Below are 18,438 nucleotides of genomic sequence, written 5' to 3' on the forward strand. Positions count from 1 at the left end.
GATATTTATTCCTGAATTCTTATTCTTTACACAAAAGTGAAGCAGTGGTTCTGTTAACTTTCCGTTTCATTTCAGCCTTTCTGGGTTTATTTTCATTGCAGGTTCTGAATGTCGCTCGCCTCCCTTCAAATCATTCCCTAATTTCATAAGGATTTTTAGAAACTAGTCTGTGCTGAGTGGCTGCTCAAGTGTTGGAATGCATCTCAACCATCCTAAAACTGCATGATTTTAAGTGTTGTTTTGCCCTTCTATTTCTGTACAACAGGAGCTGCATCAGAAACTCTGCATCGGTGGCAACACCGTGCCATACTAACAACGTTGACTTTTCTCCCCCTAAAGGTTTGGCACCTAGACAGATTTTTTAGTGTGCCCCTCTGCCTGTATTAAAGTGGCAAAACTGTTTTATTTCTAGGACATGACTAGTTTGCCACTGTTTTCCCCTTCCGTCCCGTGGGCACTCACAACCTCTGTCAGTTGTAGGACTGCCACTTTTTGCTGAGTGGAATTTGACTCTGCTTCCTGCTATTCCTTCGTCAGAAAAACACTGAAAATCCAATTGATTTACAAAGTGCAAAAGTGGACTTATTTTCAAATTCACACGCTCGTCCTGCTATTACGCAGTCAAGGTTTTGGAGAAGCTCAGTCAATAAACTAGAACGGTGGCAAACCTACTGGTGATGAAGATCATAATAACTACTTAACCATCAATGTTCTTCTAATGATTAGCATATCAATGTTAGTATTGTGGTTGTGACTCTCAGTTCCTTGGATACCTACTAACTGTTCATTGTGGAACAAGAGCTTTTGGCATTGTCCAAAACACTAATTCTCTTATTTATAATTTCCTATATTATGGAAACAAAATATATGTACAGAAATAAGAAGTGAGTCAGTTTGCAAGCCTGTGAAGCAAACTGCAAAGCTGCATGGTTGCATGGGATATGCGGAACCATTGCTGCAATGGAGTCATGTGTTGTAATATCTGCTTTAATGTGTGTGCGTTATCAATTAACATCAAAAGTGTCTTATGCTCCGATATAATTGCATTCAATCCTCATCAAGTGAGTATCACCTAAATATGTTAACAGTTTTGTGTTTCAAACAAGGATTAAACAAAGTAGTTACATTTATAAATGATACTTCACAAACGTTATGTTGGCACAATGTTAGGTAAAACGGCTTTTATATAAAAAAAAAGTAATTTGACTGAATAATATTGACTGCAGTGACAAAAAAAGCACAATGTTAGGTTTCAGATTTGTTTGATTCCTCATCTAAAACACTTAATTGTGCTGGCATTACCCATTTGAAACCCTTAATGACTATATCAGTAGCCATTTCAAACTACCAGCTGATAGGTTCTGCTTCGGAGTTTTCTTCTCCCTGCCACTTTTAGTGTAGTACTGACATCACAGAGTCATACAGAATTGAAGCTGACCCTTTGACCCATCATGTCTATGCTAGTATCACATATCAATCTATGCTGCTGCCGTGTACCAGCATTCAACCCCATCGCTCACCTTACCTTCGCAATTTAAGTGTTTGTTCAGATACCACTTAGACATGGAGTGTCTACCAGAGTTACCCCCTCAGGCACTGGATTCCAGATTCCAACCACCCTCCACAAGAAAACATTACCTGAGGTCCTCTCTAAATGTCTTACTCCTCACTTTAAACCTATGTCATCCGGCCTTCTTCCAGGGCATAAAGTCTCCACTTTCTACCTAACTAATTCAAGGAGATAATGCACAGACCAACCAGTTATTTGGTCATAACTAACACATTCCAAACCAGGAACCAATCTGGTGAATCTCTTCAGTACTCGTACCTTTCCTTTCTATTCAAATCTTTTTTTATTGTTACTATTATCCAAACTACAAGAATACATTGAAGTAAGTAACACTTACAATGTCTCAAAAGAGAAAAAAATAATATTGAAAAATACGGTGACACAAAAAAAAGAAGAAAAGGATAATACCCTACTAAAGCAAGAAAAAAGTGAGAAAAGAAAGAACCCATTAGGTGCTCAACCCCGGAGCCTTGTGTCATACAAAAAGCTTCTAAAGATAAACATCAAACTGCCAGCAAAAAAAAAAAATTATACCAAAATTTACAATTAGATCGTGGAGAAAACCTATCAATTAGCTCAAATGGTAGTAACGAGCAAATGAACCCCATCTTTTCTCAAAATCAAACATAGGTTTGAAGGTTTTCTCTAAACTAAGACATAGCATCACTTGAGAGAACCATTGTGACAGAGTGGGAGCTGACATATCCTTCCACTTCAACAGAATGGCCCTCCTCGCTATCAATGTAACAAACACAATAACATACCTTTCCTATAGTGTGATAGCCAAAACTGAACACAGTGCTTCGTCTGTGGCCTAACTAATGTACTATAATGTTGTGCCAGGGCCCTCTGGAACTTGGTACATGAGGGAACATGATAATGAAAGTAAGCATCTTATTTGCCTTTGTCACTGTCTGCCACAACCTTCAAAGCCCTTTGGACAAGCCTGTTTATTCTTCAATCCTCCCTAGGGACCCTACACTCATGGTTATGTCCTACCCCTATCACACCCCCCCAAATGTGTTACCTGACACTTAGCAGGTTTAAAGTTCTTCTGCCATTGTCCACTAAGTTATAGTTTCACAGATTTCAGCCACCCTGTAGTTCCTCATCGTGACACTCTGAAGATGTCTATAGGCTGTTGTGTCACTGAGACGTCACAGCCAAGCACGTGAAGCTGCCCTGCTGCTGCTGTTCCAGGGTGGGTCACTGGCTCAGCAAGGGAGAATGGGAATCATAATCCAGTGTGCTCCAAGACTCAAGCTGCGGGGTGCTCTTTGCTTGACTCCCGGTGAAATCAACTCAACCCAAATCAGTGATCAGGACCAAACCCCAGATGCTCCTTGATCTCCATGACTGAGCTGCTCACTGCCAGAGCCGACAGAACCCACGCAGACCTAACAACACGTAGGACCAGGAGTGAGTCATACATGTAGTTTAGACATAACCGCAGTGTATCAGATAGAACATAGAAATCTACAGCACACTACAGGCTCTTCAGCCATAGTGTTGTGCTGACCATGAAACCTACTCTAGAAACTGCCTAGAATTTCCCTCTATTTTGCTAAGTTCCATGTACCTATCTAAGAGTCTCTTAAAAGAGCCTATTGTATCCCACCACCTTCCCCAGCAGCCCATCCCACACACCCACCACTCTCTGTGTGAAAAACTTACCCCTGACATCCCCCCCCCTGTACCTGCTTCCAAGCACCTTAAAACTGTGCCCCCTCATGTTAGCCATTTCAGCCCTGGGAAAAAGCCTCCGGCTACCCACATGATCAAATGCTGAAGTTCAGAACATATTATACCGGTTATGCTTGCAGCATAAATCTTTTTTAAAAGGCCACAATTATTTTGACTTTATAAATAACAAAATCCTTTCTGAATTAATCTTCTTTTTATATATGATTCACCTTTTAAAATGCAGAAAGAAGAACATAAGCTTTTATATATATATATATTAAATTGTTTATTTTTTCATTTACGGGATGTGGGCATTTCCAGCTAAGCCAGCATTTATTGCCCATCACTAGTTGCCCTTGAGAAGGTGATAATGAACTGATATGTATAAATATATCAAATGTTGCAAAAATCATATACTCATCAACACAATGGAACCACTTTCAATGAACTCATTTCTATTCTGCTTGTATTTAACAATGAGGGTTAATTTTAGTTCAGATTTTACAGATCTTGATTATTTGGTGATTTAGCCTCAGATGAAGAAGTTAGTTACACAGTCTTGCATGTTGGGAAGAGTTATTATTTGCTTGTGTACTGATTAATTTTTTTTCCAATCAATTATTTCCTTTCCTCAGCAAGTAAACCCGAAATTAGCAGCTTAATGATTACCAATCTTACCTCAGATGGTTTCACTGTCTCTTGGACAGCAAATGGCGCCTTTGAAAGCTTTGTAGTTGACGTCACGGATCCTAACAGGATCTTTGAGACCTCGGAGCATAATGTTTCAGGGAACCTGCGCTCTATTGACATCACAAAGCTCTCAGCCGGCACTGACTATGTCATTTACCTCACTGGCCTTTATCAAGGACAGCACATGCACACGTTTAGTGCAGTTGCCACAACAGGTATTTATGTTGCCGCTGGAGATTTCTGGCTGTCATTTCGTTCTACATTGCTAATTTTCTTCAAGTAGCCAATTTTTAATAGCATATATGCTTATTTAACCATATTGAAGTTAGTAAGTATTTAAGCTGTAACCTGGACTTATTCCTATTAACCTCAGCAGTGATTCAAGGTCGTCAGTTGTTCTTCCTTGTGTTCTAAATATCATGGGTGACTTCTCAATGTTTTACACTCAACCTTCCATTTTGGAAGAATTACTCAAAGGCTTTGGTGTTCCAATTTAACAAACTAAGAGAACAGTGTGCTATAAATAATTTATGCATACATTTACTCCAGATTGTAGCTGTTAGGTGAACGTGTATCATATATTCAGTGTTTGTTAAAGGTTCATATGTACATTTTCAACAAACATGTTATTTACAAATCCTGTTGCCCTTTTCAATTAGACTCAATCACACTTTCTTAGAAACATAGAAAACCTACAGCACAATACAAGCCCTTTGTCCCACAAAGCTGTGCAGAACATGTCCTTACCTTAGAAATTACCAGGGTTACCCATAGCCCTCTATTTTTCTAAGCTCCGTGTACCTGTCCAGGAGTCTCTTAAAAGACCCTATCATATCCATCCCCACCAACGTTGCTGGCAGCCCATTCCATGCACTCACCACTCTCTGTGTAAAAAACTTACCTCTGACATCTCCTCTGTACCTACCTCCAAGCACCTTAAAACTAAAATCCATATACACTACATCTACGGCACTACCTCCATCAATGTGTTTAGTCACATCCTCAAAAAATTCAGTTAGGCTCATAAGGCACGACCTGCCTTTCACAAAGCCATGCTGACTATTCCTAATCATATTATGCCTGTCCAAATGTTCATAAATCCTGCCTCATTCGTAAGGCCAGTGATGTTGTGGGGGTGGAACTGGACTCTCTGACGGTGGTGTCTGAAAAGAGGATGCTGTCCAAGTTGCATGCCATCTTGGACAATGACTCCCATCCACTCCATAATGTACTGGTTAGGCACAGGAGTACATTCAGCCAGAGACTCATTCCACCAAGATGCAACACTGAGCGTCATAGGAAGTCATTCCTACCTGTGGCCATCAAACTTTACAACTCCTCCCTCGGAGTGTCAGACACCCTGAGCCAATAGGCTGGTCCTGGACTTATTTCCACTTGGCATGATTAACACTATTATTTAATTATTTATGGTTTTATATTGCTATATTTCTTCACTATTCTTGGTTGGTGCAGCTGTAAGAAAACCCAATTTCCTTCAGGATCAATAAAGTATGTCTGTCTGTCTCTCAGAATCTTCTCCATCAACTTACCAATCACTGGAATAAGATTCACTGGTCTATAATTTCCTGGGCTATCTCTACTCCCTTACTTGAATAAAGGAACAACATCTGCAACCCTCCAATCCTCCGGAACCTCTCCTGTCCCCATTGATGATGCAAAGATCATCACCAGAGGCTCAGCAATCTCCTCCCTCGCTTCCCACAGTAGCCTGGGGTACATCTTTTCCGATCCTGGTGACTTATCCAACTTGATGCTTTCCAAAAGCTCCAGCACATCCTCTTTCTTAGTATCTACATGCTCAAGCTTTTCAGTCTGCTGTAAGTCATTCCTACAATTGCCAAGATCCTTTCTCGTAGTGAATACTGAAGCAAAGTACTCATTAAGTACCTCTGCTATCTCCTTTGTTTCCATACACACTTTTCCACTGTCACACCTGATTGCTCCTATTCTCACACATTTTATCCTCTTGCTCTTCACAGACTTGTAGAATGCCTTAGGGTTTTCCTTTGTCCCACTCGCCAAGGCCTTCTCATGGCCCTTACTGGCTGTCCTAATTTCATTATTAAGCTCCTTCCTGTTAGCCTTGTAATCCTCTAGATCTCTATCATTACCAAATTTTTTGAACCTTTCTTAAGCTTTTCTTTTCTTCTTGACTAGATTTACACCAGTCTTTGTACGCCACGGTTCCTGTACCCTACCATCCATTCCCTGTCTCACTGGAATGTACCTGGACAGAACTCCATACAAGTATCCCCTGAACATTTGCCATATTTCTGCCTTACGTTTCCCTGAAAACATCCGTTCCCAATTTATGCTTGCAAATTCCTGCCTGATAGCCTTACTCCAATTAAGTGCTTCCCTAACTTGTCTGTTCCTATCCCTCTCTCAATGTAAAAGAGATAGAATTGTGATCACAATCTCCAAACTGCTCTCCCACTGAGAGATCTGACACCTGACCAGGTTCATTTACCAATACCAGATCAAATACAGCCTCTCCTCTTGTAGGCTTATATAAATATAAACCTTCTTGAACACACCTAACGAACTCCACCCCATTCTAAACCCCTCGCACAAGGGACATGCCAATCAATATTTGGGAAAGTAAAATCTCCCACCACAACAACCCTGTTATTATTACACCTTTCCAGAATCTGTCTCCTTATCTGCTCCTCGATGTCCCTGTTACTATTGGATGGTCTATAAAAAACACCCAGTTGAGTTATTGACCTATTCCTGTTTTTAACTTCCACCCACAGAGACTCCATAGACAATCCCTCCATGTCTTCCTCCTTTTCTGCAGCCCTGACACTATCTCTGATCAACAGTGCCATGCCCCCCACCTCTTTTGCCTCCCTTCTGGTCCTTTCTGAAACATCTAAAGCCCGGCATTCGAAGTAACCATTCCTGCCCCTGAGCCATCCAAGTCTCTGTAATGGCCACCACATCATAGCTCCATAACAAATAGAACATAGACTATACAATAGTACAGCTCAGTGTGAGCCGTTCAGCCCACAATGTTGTGCTGACCAATATAAACATACTCCATGATCAAACCAACCCCTCTCTCCTACACAGCCCTTAACCCTCCATTTTTGTTTCACTCATCCGCCTATCTAGGAGTCTTTTGAATGCCCTCAGTGTATCAGCCTCAACCACCAGGCCCAGCACTGCCTTGCAGACAATAACCACTTTCCATGTAAATATCCTGTCCCTGGCATCTCCTCTAAACCTTCCTGCACTCTCCTTGAAAGGATGTCCCCTGGTATTAGCAATTGCCACCCTGTCAAGCTGCCTCTCATCCTCCTTCGCTCCAAAGCAAAAAGCTCGAGCTCATTCAACCTTTCCACACAAGAGATGGTCAGTAGCCCATGCAGCATCCTCTCCAAAGCTTCCACATCCTTCTTATAATGGTACTCAGAGTGTGGTCTGATTAGAGTTGCAACATTACCTTGTGGCTCTTGAAGACAATCCGCAGATTAATGAAGGCCAACACGCCATGCACCTTCTTAAACATCTATCAACCTGCATGACAACTGAAAGACTCCAGTTCTGTCGGCTGCGTAAGTTTAGGGAAGACAGTCTCCAGCCCCACCAAACGTGTGAGATTGAGGCATGAGCCCACCCCAAAACCCCCTGTTTGTGTGACTCGTTACCGTCACAAGTCAGTACCACAAAATAACAGCCAGTACTCCCCGTACAATCAAACAAAATAGCTTTATAATTCTTAATTTGACTAAAGGGTTAGTAAAGAAAAGGCAAAAGAAAGAAAAGGACCCATTTTAATGGAACAGTCAAACGTGCACAAGTTGGAGCTCACAGTTTCCCCTTCGGCGATCCTCCTTCAATCTCACCCCGGGCTTTGTCGAATCACTGCCCGGTTCCAGTTCGAATCCTACGCCCTCTTCTCTCTTCACCTCCTTAACAAAAGCCTCCCCTTAATCGGGCCATCCTAATTGGATGGCACACAATTCTCCTATCTCCTATCTTCAACAGTAACCCAAACAAGCGGCTTACAGAGAACGACACAAAAATCAAATGCAGAACAGCATAACAGTAAAAAAATACGAACCAGGGCATTACACTACTTTGAGGGATGTACGTGGACTTCAAGATCCCTCTCTTCCTCTACAGGTCCAATCAGCAGCAACAAAGGTGCTGAAATGGGTTTTGCATGCACCATATCAAATCAGTGTAGCCCTAAATTTGTAAACAAGAAATCACAGCTAATACTTTGCTTAATATTACAACTTACAGAAATAATGCAACAAGGGGAATCTTGATACATTAAAGTAATGCATTAAAGGCATTTCAGGATCATAAAATTAATCAGGTGCAACTCTACAAAAATGTTGGTTAATTTGAACATCCTGATCAATAATAGCGGCTAAACTGAAATTCCACAAAGATCACAGGTTCTAGCGTCTCACCAGACAATAGCAGAATAATCTAGAATTATCTGTTCGTAATTGTATTAAGCATCAACTTGAATGTTAGACTGTGTTATTTGATATTAAGCTAATCTGTATTCTTTTGTTATATTGCTTTAAAAGTGCTGAAGTTTTATTTCCAAAACAATCCCTATAGAAGCAGAACCTGAAGTGAGCAACCTAGTGGTTTCAGACATTGCTACAAACAGCTTCAGCCTCTCTTGGACGGGAAAGGATGAGGCATTTGAAAGCTTTGTTATAGAACTTATAGATTCTGACCGATTCTCAGATCCACTGGAGTACACGGTGCCAGGAAGCGTGAGAAACACTGAGCTCTCCAATCTCATTGCTGGTACTAATTATGTGGTTTATTTATATGGCATTGCCAATGGCCGACGCATAAACCCTGTGACCGCTGTTGCATTGACAGGTATCAATACTTCATCACAAATTCATTTTTACTCTCTCTCTCTCTCTCTCTCTCTCTCTCTCTCTCTCTCTCTCCCTCTGTTTTCACTAAATATCATCAAGCAAGTGTTTCCACAGAACCTGGCCCCCTTTATTGTATGGGATTTCTTTCCTTCTACTGCAGCGCTCTTTTTGACTCTAACAAAGGCAGTCTCTTAACGTGTTTGTGCTCGACGTCAGTAACAGCTTAACATTTTAGATTCTTTTTCTGGTGATTTGTGTCTTGATATAATGGCTCAGAACGTGCTGGGTGCTCCATTTCGTAGGCTCTTCCCTCATCCTCACTACTACCCCCAATTACCACCACCCTTCAATTGAAAAATAATTCTCCTGCAAATTTCTGATAATTATGTTGTTCCCCAAGTTAATTAATCCATGCATTGCGGCGACCAGGGGAATATCGGCTTAACCAAAGACCGACGGACAAATGTGATCATCAGAGTAGAAAATAGAAAGAATTAGGGAAGAGAATAGGAAATAAATGGAAGGGAAGATTGAATTGATCAAGAGAACATAAGGCAGGCCCAAGGAAAAGATGAATGAAATAATTACACGTCATGTAGTCCTGGTGTCAGCAAATTGATTTATTATTGGGGTTGGTTTACTATTGTCGCATTAATCTGTACCACAGAGGGTAATTTCAAAAGGGCAAAGAATGCAGGACTGAAGGTGCTGTATTTAAATGCGTGTAGCGTTTGGAATATAAGGTGGACGTACTCTTGGCTCAGTTAAAGATTGGTCGGTATGACGTAGTGGGCATCACTGAGTCGTGAGTGAAAGAAGGTCATAGTTGGGAGCTTAACATCAAAGGATATACTTAGTCTCAAAAGGACAGGCAGGAGGGCACAGGTAGTGGTGTGGCTCTGTTGGTAAGAGGTGTAATTACATCTGTAGAAAGAGGTGACATAGGGTCAGAGAATGTTGAATCTTTCTGGGTAGAGTTAAGAAACTGCAAGAGTGAAAAAAACCATTATGAGACTCATATATAGGTCTCCAAATAGTAGCCAAGATGTGGGGTTCAGATTGCAAAAGAAGTTGGAAAGGGCATGTAATAAGTGTAATGTCACCCTAGAAATGGAGGACTTCAAAATGCAAGGGGATTTGGAAAATCAGGTTGGTGTAAGATCGCAAGAGAGGGAATTTGTTGAATGCCTACAAGATGGCTTTTTAGAGCAGCTTGTGAACTTTTAGAACTATGGTGGAGGCCAAGTCTGTGGGTATAGTTAAGGTGGAAGTTGATCGTTTCCTGATCGGTCAGGGCATCAAAGGATATGGCGAGTAGGCAGGTGTACGAGGTTGAGTGGGATCCGGGATTGGCCATTTTGGAAAGGTGGAACAGACTCAATGGGCTGAATGGCCTAATTCTGCTCCTATGTCTTATGGTTTATGTTCTTACGCACCGAGATAATAGTGAAAAGCTTGTCTGGCAAACTGTTCATAAAGATCAAATCATTACACTGTGTATTGAGGTCGGAAAGATAAAGTCAAATCAATGCAGAATAAAATCTAATAGCTACCAAGAAAATGTAGAGCAAGTCAACAGTAAGATGCAAGATCATAATAATGTAGATTGTGAGATCAGAAGTCCAGCTCGTAATGCTAGGGACCTAATTAATAGTCCTAGCAACAGGTTAGAGTCTGTCTTTGACCCTGGCGCTACATGCTTTCAGGTCTTTGTGTGATACAGCGAGAATGGGTAACGTGGTAGGGCAGCGGTTAGCACAGCCTGGGGCACGGCGGAGTCGAGAGCTCAATTCCAGAGCCATCTGTAAGGAGTTTGTATTGTTCGCCCCGTGAACCGTGTGGGTTTTTTCCTAGGGCTCCAGATCCCTCCCGACAGTCCCCGGTTATGAGGTAAATTGGTCATTGTAAATTGGACTAGGGTTAAACTGGTGGGTTGCTAGGCAGTGTGGATTGTTGGGCTGGAAAGGCCTATTCCAAGCTGCGTATCTAAATAAATAAATATCGTGTAGACAGAGTCCTTAGAGGGGAAGATGAAGCAGCCAGCATAATCAAAACTGCACCTATCCCAGACATTCTCTCTTCTCCCTTCTTCCATCAGTACCAATCAGTATTGATAGAGGGGCAGCACTATCCCTTGACGCCCTTGAGCCTAACAATTTGTAGTCCTTCACTCCTTGTGGGGGTACAACTTCCCCAGCACAATTTGTTGAATAACTTATGGTCTACCATCAGCAAAAGTATTTAAGTCACTACAATCCTCCCAGCAAATTCTGGTCCATTATCTTCAGCCTTGCCACAACACCTATCGGGGTTTTGTCGCTGGAGTCCTGTTTTACCTTTGAGGCAGTGCACGTTTTGCAGAACATTTGAAACTCAGATTAGAGGCCCTTTCTCTTAAATGGAGCATGTATCAGTTATAGAGTGTTCAGGTACTTCACAGGCTGACAAGGCACTCCCTGTGAGTGACTGACTCTGACTGGCCAACACTATTGTCTCACAGCAACTCTCCAGCTCAAAGTGATGATGGAAGTTACACAGAAGTGAAAACAAATCCCAAGCAACATGGGCTAAAACTAACAGAGAAACTGCTTCTTAATAAATCCTATAAGCAAGTAGACATTGGGAAATCAAATTAAGCAGCAATTTCTCAGAACCTCATTGCTTCCAGATTACAGTTACTTTAGATTCCAATTGTCACCAAATTTGCGGCAGTTTCTGAAGCTGAATGATTTAATAGTGTTGGCATTAAACAGGTAGAAAATCGAATTTGCTCAAAGCATGCATGCGATCCAAATGAAGACTCATCCAACAAAAGGATGCCAATTCCATCTGGCAGCACAGAATCTGTGAATGTTGCTTCCACACAGCGATGAGCAGCTGTGATTCATGGGCAGAGATTTAGAATGTCATGCATCTTGAAGGAGAGTTGGGATGTTGCTTCCAACATGATTCTACTGGCAGAAATGTCTGTGTTTTACTGCACACTATGCTTTATCTAAATGTGATGCATATGCTGAGGGTAACACATTGTAATTAGCTTTGTAACAACTACTGTCACGGCTCGTTGCCAAAATCTATTTTTAATTAAACCTTCTGGCCCTTTGTCGATCTGAATGAAGCAAATTCAACTCTTAGGAAAATGAAAAGCAAAACAACAAACAGCAGAAATCGGGAGAACAAATAGATGCAAACCAGACAAGTGGGCCGGCACCTGACAGCGAAAGCTGGCTTAATGTTTCAAGCCTCATTCTCCACCAGACTCTGCCGCTGTGTCAGGCGAGGCACGAGGTTGCAGCAGGTAGTGCCATTTCCGCACTGCTTGAGCCACCCTGAGGCATCCGGGTTTCCTTCCGCATCTCTAAGGTTACCTGCCCACTGTAGATTGCCGGTTAGTCCAGGTAAGGAGAAGGAGAAGACGGTGAGAATGAATCAAGGAGCTAAAACAAGGGGAATGATACTGATGGGACTACTCTGCTGCAGGGAAGGCTGAATCACTGTCTATTGCGCTGTAATAAACGTGCTAATGACCCTGAACCAACGGCAGCATTTTCCAATCAGTTGTGCCCAGATGAGAGAAGGATAATTTACAATTCTGACTGTATGAGCCCATTTACACCTCATTAGTAAATGAAGCAGAACTGGTTCATGCTTGAGATACAAATGTACTTAAAACCAAGCTGCAGAAATCTAGCCTATGTACTTAAACTTCCAATTATGGCAAAGTTTATTGAAGCTGCATTTTGTATTCTTTTGGACACAGTAGAGTTTATATTAGAACCTAAGATATATTTATTTCAGTATGCAATTTGAAGAATTATTCTTCCCCAGTAACATGGGTCAGCTCAACACCTTACAAAGCAGGTGACTGCGGCCTGTAAGGGGTTCATACATTTTCCCCGTGACCCTGTGAGTTTCCTGCGGGTACTCCAGTTTCCAAAAACATTCCGGTTGGTAGGTTAATTGGTCATTGTAAATCGACTCATGATTAGGTCAGGATTAAATCGGGGGATGCCAGGCAGCAAGGATCGAAGAGCCAAAAGGGCCTATTCCACTCTGTATCTCAATAATTAGAAATACAAATAAAAACATTGACCTTTTGAACTGGATTTCAGAACTGACGTTGATGTGACTGAAATAGAAAATAATTGGGAATTAAGAGTCAAAATCTTGTTCCAGGATTTATTTTTAAACCACCGTGGAGAATTTACAGTCGTGAAATATTAAGCCATCTTTCCGTTAGTTGTGAAACATGGAAGCAAGTTAACTGTGTCTGGTAAAAATGACAGATCTGTCATCTAATGAGAGTTTCCCACCTTCTGCCAAACAACTAATTCAATATTATTGCCTTCGCAAGCCAAGCATCGTTGTTACAGAACATGACTCATGGACAAGCTCACTCATTCTTTTCAAACTTGCACTTGCAATTTTCATTTCCTTCTGCTTGTGGCTAAAATCATGTGTCTAGAAATTAACCCAGAGTCGGCAGTTCAGCACTCATTATGTAGAGCTGGCTGGCAGTTCTTCCCTACTCCCAAAGTATGGTTCCAAAAGTTTGAGAAGCAGACCAGAGCATGCATCCACCATTATATTCTGTGTTGAGTGCTGCTAACCAAGGCCAAATTTCTAAACAGCAAAGAGAGAACTTGTCTTTGTTACTGTCATTCAGTTTAGCATCTATATAGGCCAGAACAAATGGTTTACAAATATTGTGTCTTAAAGTTTTATTTTATTCATGTTCCCTGACCGGTGAGAGTTGCAGATGTTTTGTGGGAGGGGCAAGCTTAAGTCCTGGTTTTTTTTTCCACACGGCTGTTACTATCTCTTGTTGGTTTGTGTGTATGAGTTTTGTGCTAAGCTATCACAGTCTTCATTTTGAAATTAGAATTCAGGAACGTTTGCTCTCAAATGGTATTTTGCATCAAAGAGTGTGGCTAAAATAAATATTTCCATAAATCTTCCTTTCCTCAGAAGAAGAACCTGAACTTGACAGCCTAGTTGTTTCAGATATTACCTCAGAAGGATTCACGCTCTCTTGGACAGCAGAAGACGGGGCATTTGAATATTTTATCATAGATGTTAAAGATTCTGAAAGCTCGCTTGACCCAATACAGCATGTTTTATCAGGGAAAACACAAACTACTGACATCTCAGGCCTAGTAGAAGGCACTGGATACCAGATTAATATTACTGGTGTAACTAAAGGCTGGCACACGCAACCACTTACTGCGGTCACTGCTACAGGTACATCATCAGGTGCATCGCAGCCTCCCAGTTTCGTGGTTTATTTAGACTCGCTGTAAGAATAATTCTCCCTTTTTGAAACGTAACTGTTGCTTGTTGCATTACTGCACTAACAGCTCCAAATACACCTGGAAAAATCTCACACGCCTACCTTTGCATGCCTTCCTTATTTCTATTCGTGTTTCCCCCCATCCTCAGGTGTTCTGACTAACATACTGAAACCATCTTCAGCTCAAAGATGGGATAGATTGCGCTTAATACAATTATGGGACACAAGGAGCATGTAACATACAGAGACAATAAACATATTCAGATAAGCCAAATATGTCAGGGTGAAATATATTCTCGGAAGCAGGTTTCAGATTGGTAGAAGTAATGCCAATTTGTATTTATATATGTGTACAAGCATTTTCGAATGAAGGTCAGAAGATCTTCCCACCTACTGCATTAATAATATAATAGGTTTATTACTGTCAGTATTAAGGCAAACTCTGTCCAGGTGTTTATGCCCGGATTAAAGCAAAGTTCTCACTGATTATATCGGCAAAAGATGGTGACTTTCCTCCCAGTGGATCAGCTATTGCTATTTTTGAAGGCACCACCAAATTCCTCCTCATCTCTGTTCTAGAGGATATTATTGTATTCTATGGATGTGCCCTCTGGCCTTAGACTCCCTGCTATAGGAAACATTTTCTACATATTCACTCTATCTAGACCTTACAGTAGGTTCCAATGGGATCCACTCTCATTCTTTGAAACACCAGCAAGTACATTCCCAGAGTCATCAAATGCATCTCATATATTAACCCTTTCGTTCCTGTGATCACTGTTGTGAACCTCCTGTCAACAGTGGCACATGCTTTCTCGGATTTAGGGCTCAAAACTGCTCACAGTACTTCAGATGTAGTCTGTCCAATGCCTTATAAAGTCTCAGCAATACATCCCTGCTTTCTCTTTCTAGTCCACCTGAAATGAACGCTAACATTGCATTTGCCTCAACTCAACTTGCAAGTTAGCCTTTAGGGAATCCTGCACCCGGACTCCAAACTTCCTTTTTAACTCCAGTTTCTGAATTTGCTCCCCATTTAGGAAATAGTCGGTTCTTTCATTTCTCCTGAATTCCATCGGCAACGTTTTTGCCCATTCTCTTTACCCATCCAAGTCCTTCTGCTGACTCCATGTTTCCCCTCCACCTATCAGTCATTCAACTGCAGACTGGCCACAAAGCCATCAATCCTGTCATCCAGATCGTTGACATATAACATGAGAGTCGTGGTCCCAACACCAATCCCTGAGGAACATCACTAGTCACCGGCAGCCAACCAGAAATGGCTACCTTTATACCCACACTTTGCCTCCCGCCAATCTTATCCATGCTCATACCTCTCCTGTAATACCATGGTCTCTTATCTTGTTTAGTAGCCTTGTTAGTGGCACCTTGTCGAAGACCATCTGAAAATCCAAGGAAGCAACATTCATTAACTCTCCTTTGTCTGTCCTGCCTGTTACTTCCTCAAAGATTTCCAACAGAATTGTTAGGCAAGATTTCCCCTTAAGGAGACCATGCTAACTACAACCTATTTCATTATATGTCTCCAAATATCCTGAAAAATCATCCTTGATAATGGACTCGAACATCTTCCCAACCACTGACATCAGGCTAACTGGCTGATAATTCCCTGTATTTTGTCTCCATCCCTTCTGACAGAGTGGAATGACATTTGGATTTTCCAGTCCTCCAGACTCTAGTAGTGATCCTTGAATGATACAAAATTCAAAACTCTGCTCTTGTGGCCTTCCATACTCGTACTTCCATTCTGCTAAATTCAATCAATTATATTTGAACTTGAGCATGAAAGGTGATTTATTGCAACAGGTTTTGTTCATAAATGAATATTACTGAGCACTCCAGATTTCTTTCTCAGTTATCCCTGCAGACTAAACAAAATGTTTTGCTTGTCACAGGACAGACCATTTAATTTATTTTTTGCTGTTCAGACATGAGGTGCCGAATTGACTAATTCTGCTCCTCGGTCTTATAAGACCATAAGGTACAGGAGCAGAATTGAAATATTTGGCCCACCAAGTCTGCTCCACCATTTGTCTGCACAGAAGGAAAATAAATTATGGACTTTAAAAACTTATTTCTAAATAGATTTGGATACTTTAAATATGCTACATATACTGATGGAAGCTGACTCTGAACGGTGAAATGACATGTACTGATTTAAGCTGCCTTCGCTCTTTTGGCCAATAAGTTCATTATGCATAATAAGTTCAAATTTATTGATGTTCCCAAGTGCAGTCATGGACAAATAAGTTATCTGTTATCTAATCTTACAGCAACGGCAGCCTAATTAGACTTTGCATTGCAAAGACCTGTAAGAAGCCATATAGGGAAGGGGGATAAAAGACATGCTGAACTTCTTTTAGACATCTCCTTAGATACCTGTAACAGAGGAAACAAAAAGCATGCAATACTTACTGTTCTGATGCGATTTTGCATGCTGATGAAGTTACACAAGCTGTTTTATGCCTCCCACCTTATGTGTGTCTTCAATAACATTGTAACTACGTCTTGCATGGATTGTTCAATGATGGCCTTCTATTGGCAGTGATAATCAAGTGGATTTGCTTTGTGTTCATGTTCAAGCTAATCCTCCTGTTGATATCTTGAGGTTAATTGGTGTACGGAATTGTATGCTCGTCCGTCAGACCGTACCGCCAGTTTTCAACAGTTTGCTTTTTCTAAATTCGGGTTTAACTTGTCACAACGGCATGCCGGCATCATGAGATTGTCACCAGCTTTGTACAACTCTCGGGCTGCGTCTATCAGTAAGCCATCATACATCTGGTACTTTCAGTGGGCTTGTTTCCTAGACATTTGGATGCCATCTCTTGCACGGTCAAGAGCTTTTACCTTTATTTATGCTTCTCAACCTCACCTCTCCTAAATTAAGTGACGTGTGTTGGCATGTGGTCCCTTGGGTCTTTGAACATGGCCATTCCTCAGGCATGCACCCAAGTGCTGCTGGCTCGTTAGCCATGGAAGCCAACACACATGTTTGACGTTTCCTGAAATTCACACAAGTTCACATGCTTTGGATATAAACTGAAAGCTCCAGATGTTTATTTTGATTTTTCTCCTGCTTTCTGAAGATTGAGATCAGTTGTATTATTCACTGGTTGGCCTGGCTGAATTCAGCCTTCTCATGGCCTCAGGAATCTGTACGCCTCAGTTTTGCTCCAAATGTTCACAGTTCATGCAACTAACTCGATCCTTTCTTAAAAATTTGCTGCAAAAATGTTCTCCCTGCTAATACAACTTTAGATTCCAGACTTCGCGCTTAATTACTTCCTGTTTAGTACATAGACACAGATTTGAATTTTTAATTTGCAAATGGCGAATGACGGCAATAGTTGTGAAACGATGTTTTGATTAAAAAAGAAAACTATGATTGTGACATTTAAAATTAATGCTCTTCCTAAAATAATTCCCTGTTTCTCCAGAGGAAAAACCAAAAATGGAAAACCTAGTGGTTTCAAACATAAACTCTTATGGATTCAAAGTCTCTTGGAATGCCACGGACGGGGCCTATGAAAGTTTTATAATAGTGGTTAGAGATTCTGGCAGGTTATTGGAGCCAATGGAACACAAAGTGTCAGGCAATCAACATTCCATTACCATCACTGGCCTGATCACCGGAATTGGTTATGATATTAATATATATGGTGTAGCCAAGGGGCAGCAATCTAAGCCTCTCTTTACTAGGACTGCAACAGGTATTTTTTTATATATCACTCAGGGCTCTGTCACTTGTTTATGTATGCCTCTGTTCTCAAGGTTTTTGTATCCTTCATTATATAACACAGTAACACTCTGAAAACTTTAATCAGGTTGAGAACGACAAGCAATGTCTTCACATTAATGATTGTGCTGTGTTTTTTCCAGAAATAAAGAATTTAAATTAATCTTAAGGAAAGGGGCCCATGGATGAAAGTCGTTTTGGATTATGTCAATTAACAAGTAAAATGACATTGGAATTTAATTTAAAAGCATGATGTAAAATATTTTAGAAGTTGGCTTTATAAAATCTTTGTTCTTCAAACTGTATTTGAGGTAGATTTCAATTCATATTGCTTCAATCAAATTCTACTTAAACATCACTTTGTTCATTCCACTGGGGCAGGAGCACAATTCCATACGTAAAGTACAATTGACATGTGAAAGTTGGGATTATCAATCCAATTGTTATATTGACCATCCCTAAGCATGCATATGTGTGGCTTTAGGATAGCAACGTAGAAGTAACACATTTACATTCTGCAAATAAGAGTGGCTCGGAGCACAATTGGAGTAGTACTCAGCCTTTC

At 41.0% G+C, this 18,438-nt stretch overlaps 2 protein-coding genes across 11 annotated transcripts in view; both read left to right on the forward strand.

Moving 5' to 3' along the window:
- Window positions 1-18,438, forward strand: part of LOC132407657 (tenascin-like) — a 167,039-nt gene that overhangs the window by 106,924 nt on the left and 41,677 nt on the right. The gene's annotated exons all lie outside the window — the stretch shown is intronic.
- On the forward strand, window positions 26-18,085 carry LOC132407659 (tenascin-like). Its single transcript, XM_059994471.1, has 4 exons — window positions 26-4,158; window positions 8,549-8,821; window positions 13,792-14,064; window positions 17,575-18,085. The coding sequence occupies exons 1-4, from the start codon at window positions 3,915-3,917 to the stop codon at window positions 17,946-17,948; spliced, it is 1,164 nt and encodes a 387-aa protein (XP_059850454.1). The 5' UTR covers window positions 26-3,914; the 3' UTR covers window positions 17,949-18,085.

Source organism: Hypanus sabinus, chromosome 18 (genome assembly GCF_030144855.1).
Source record: "Hypanus sabinus isolate sHypSab1 chromosome 18, sHypSab1.hap1, whole genome shotgun sequence".
Lineage (NCBI taxonomy): Eukaryota > Metazoa > Chordata > Chondrichthyes > Myliobatiformes > Dasyatidae > Hypanus > Hypanus sabinus.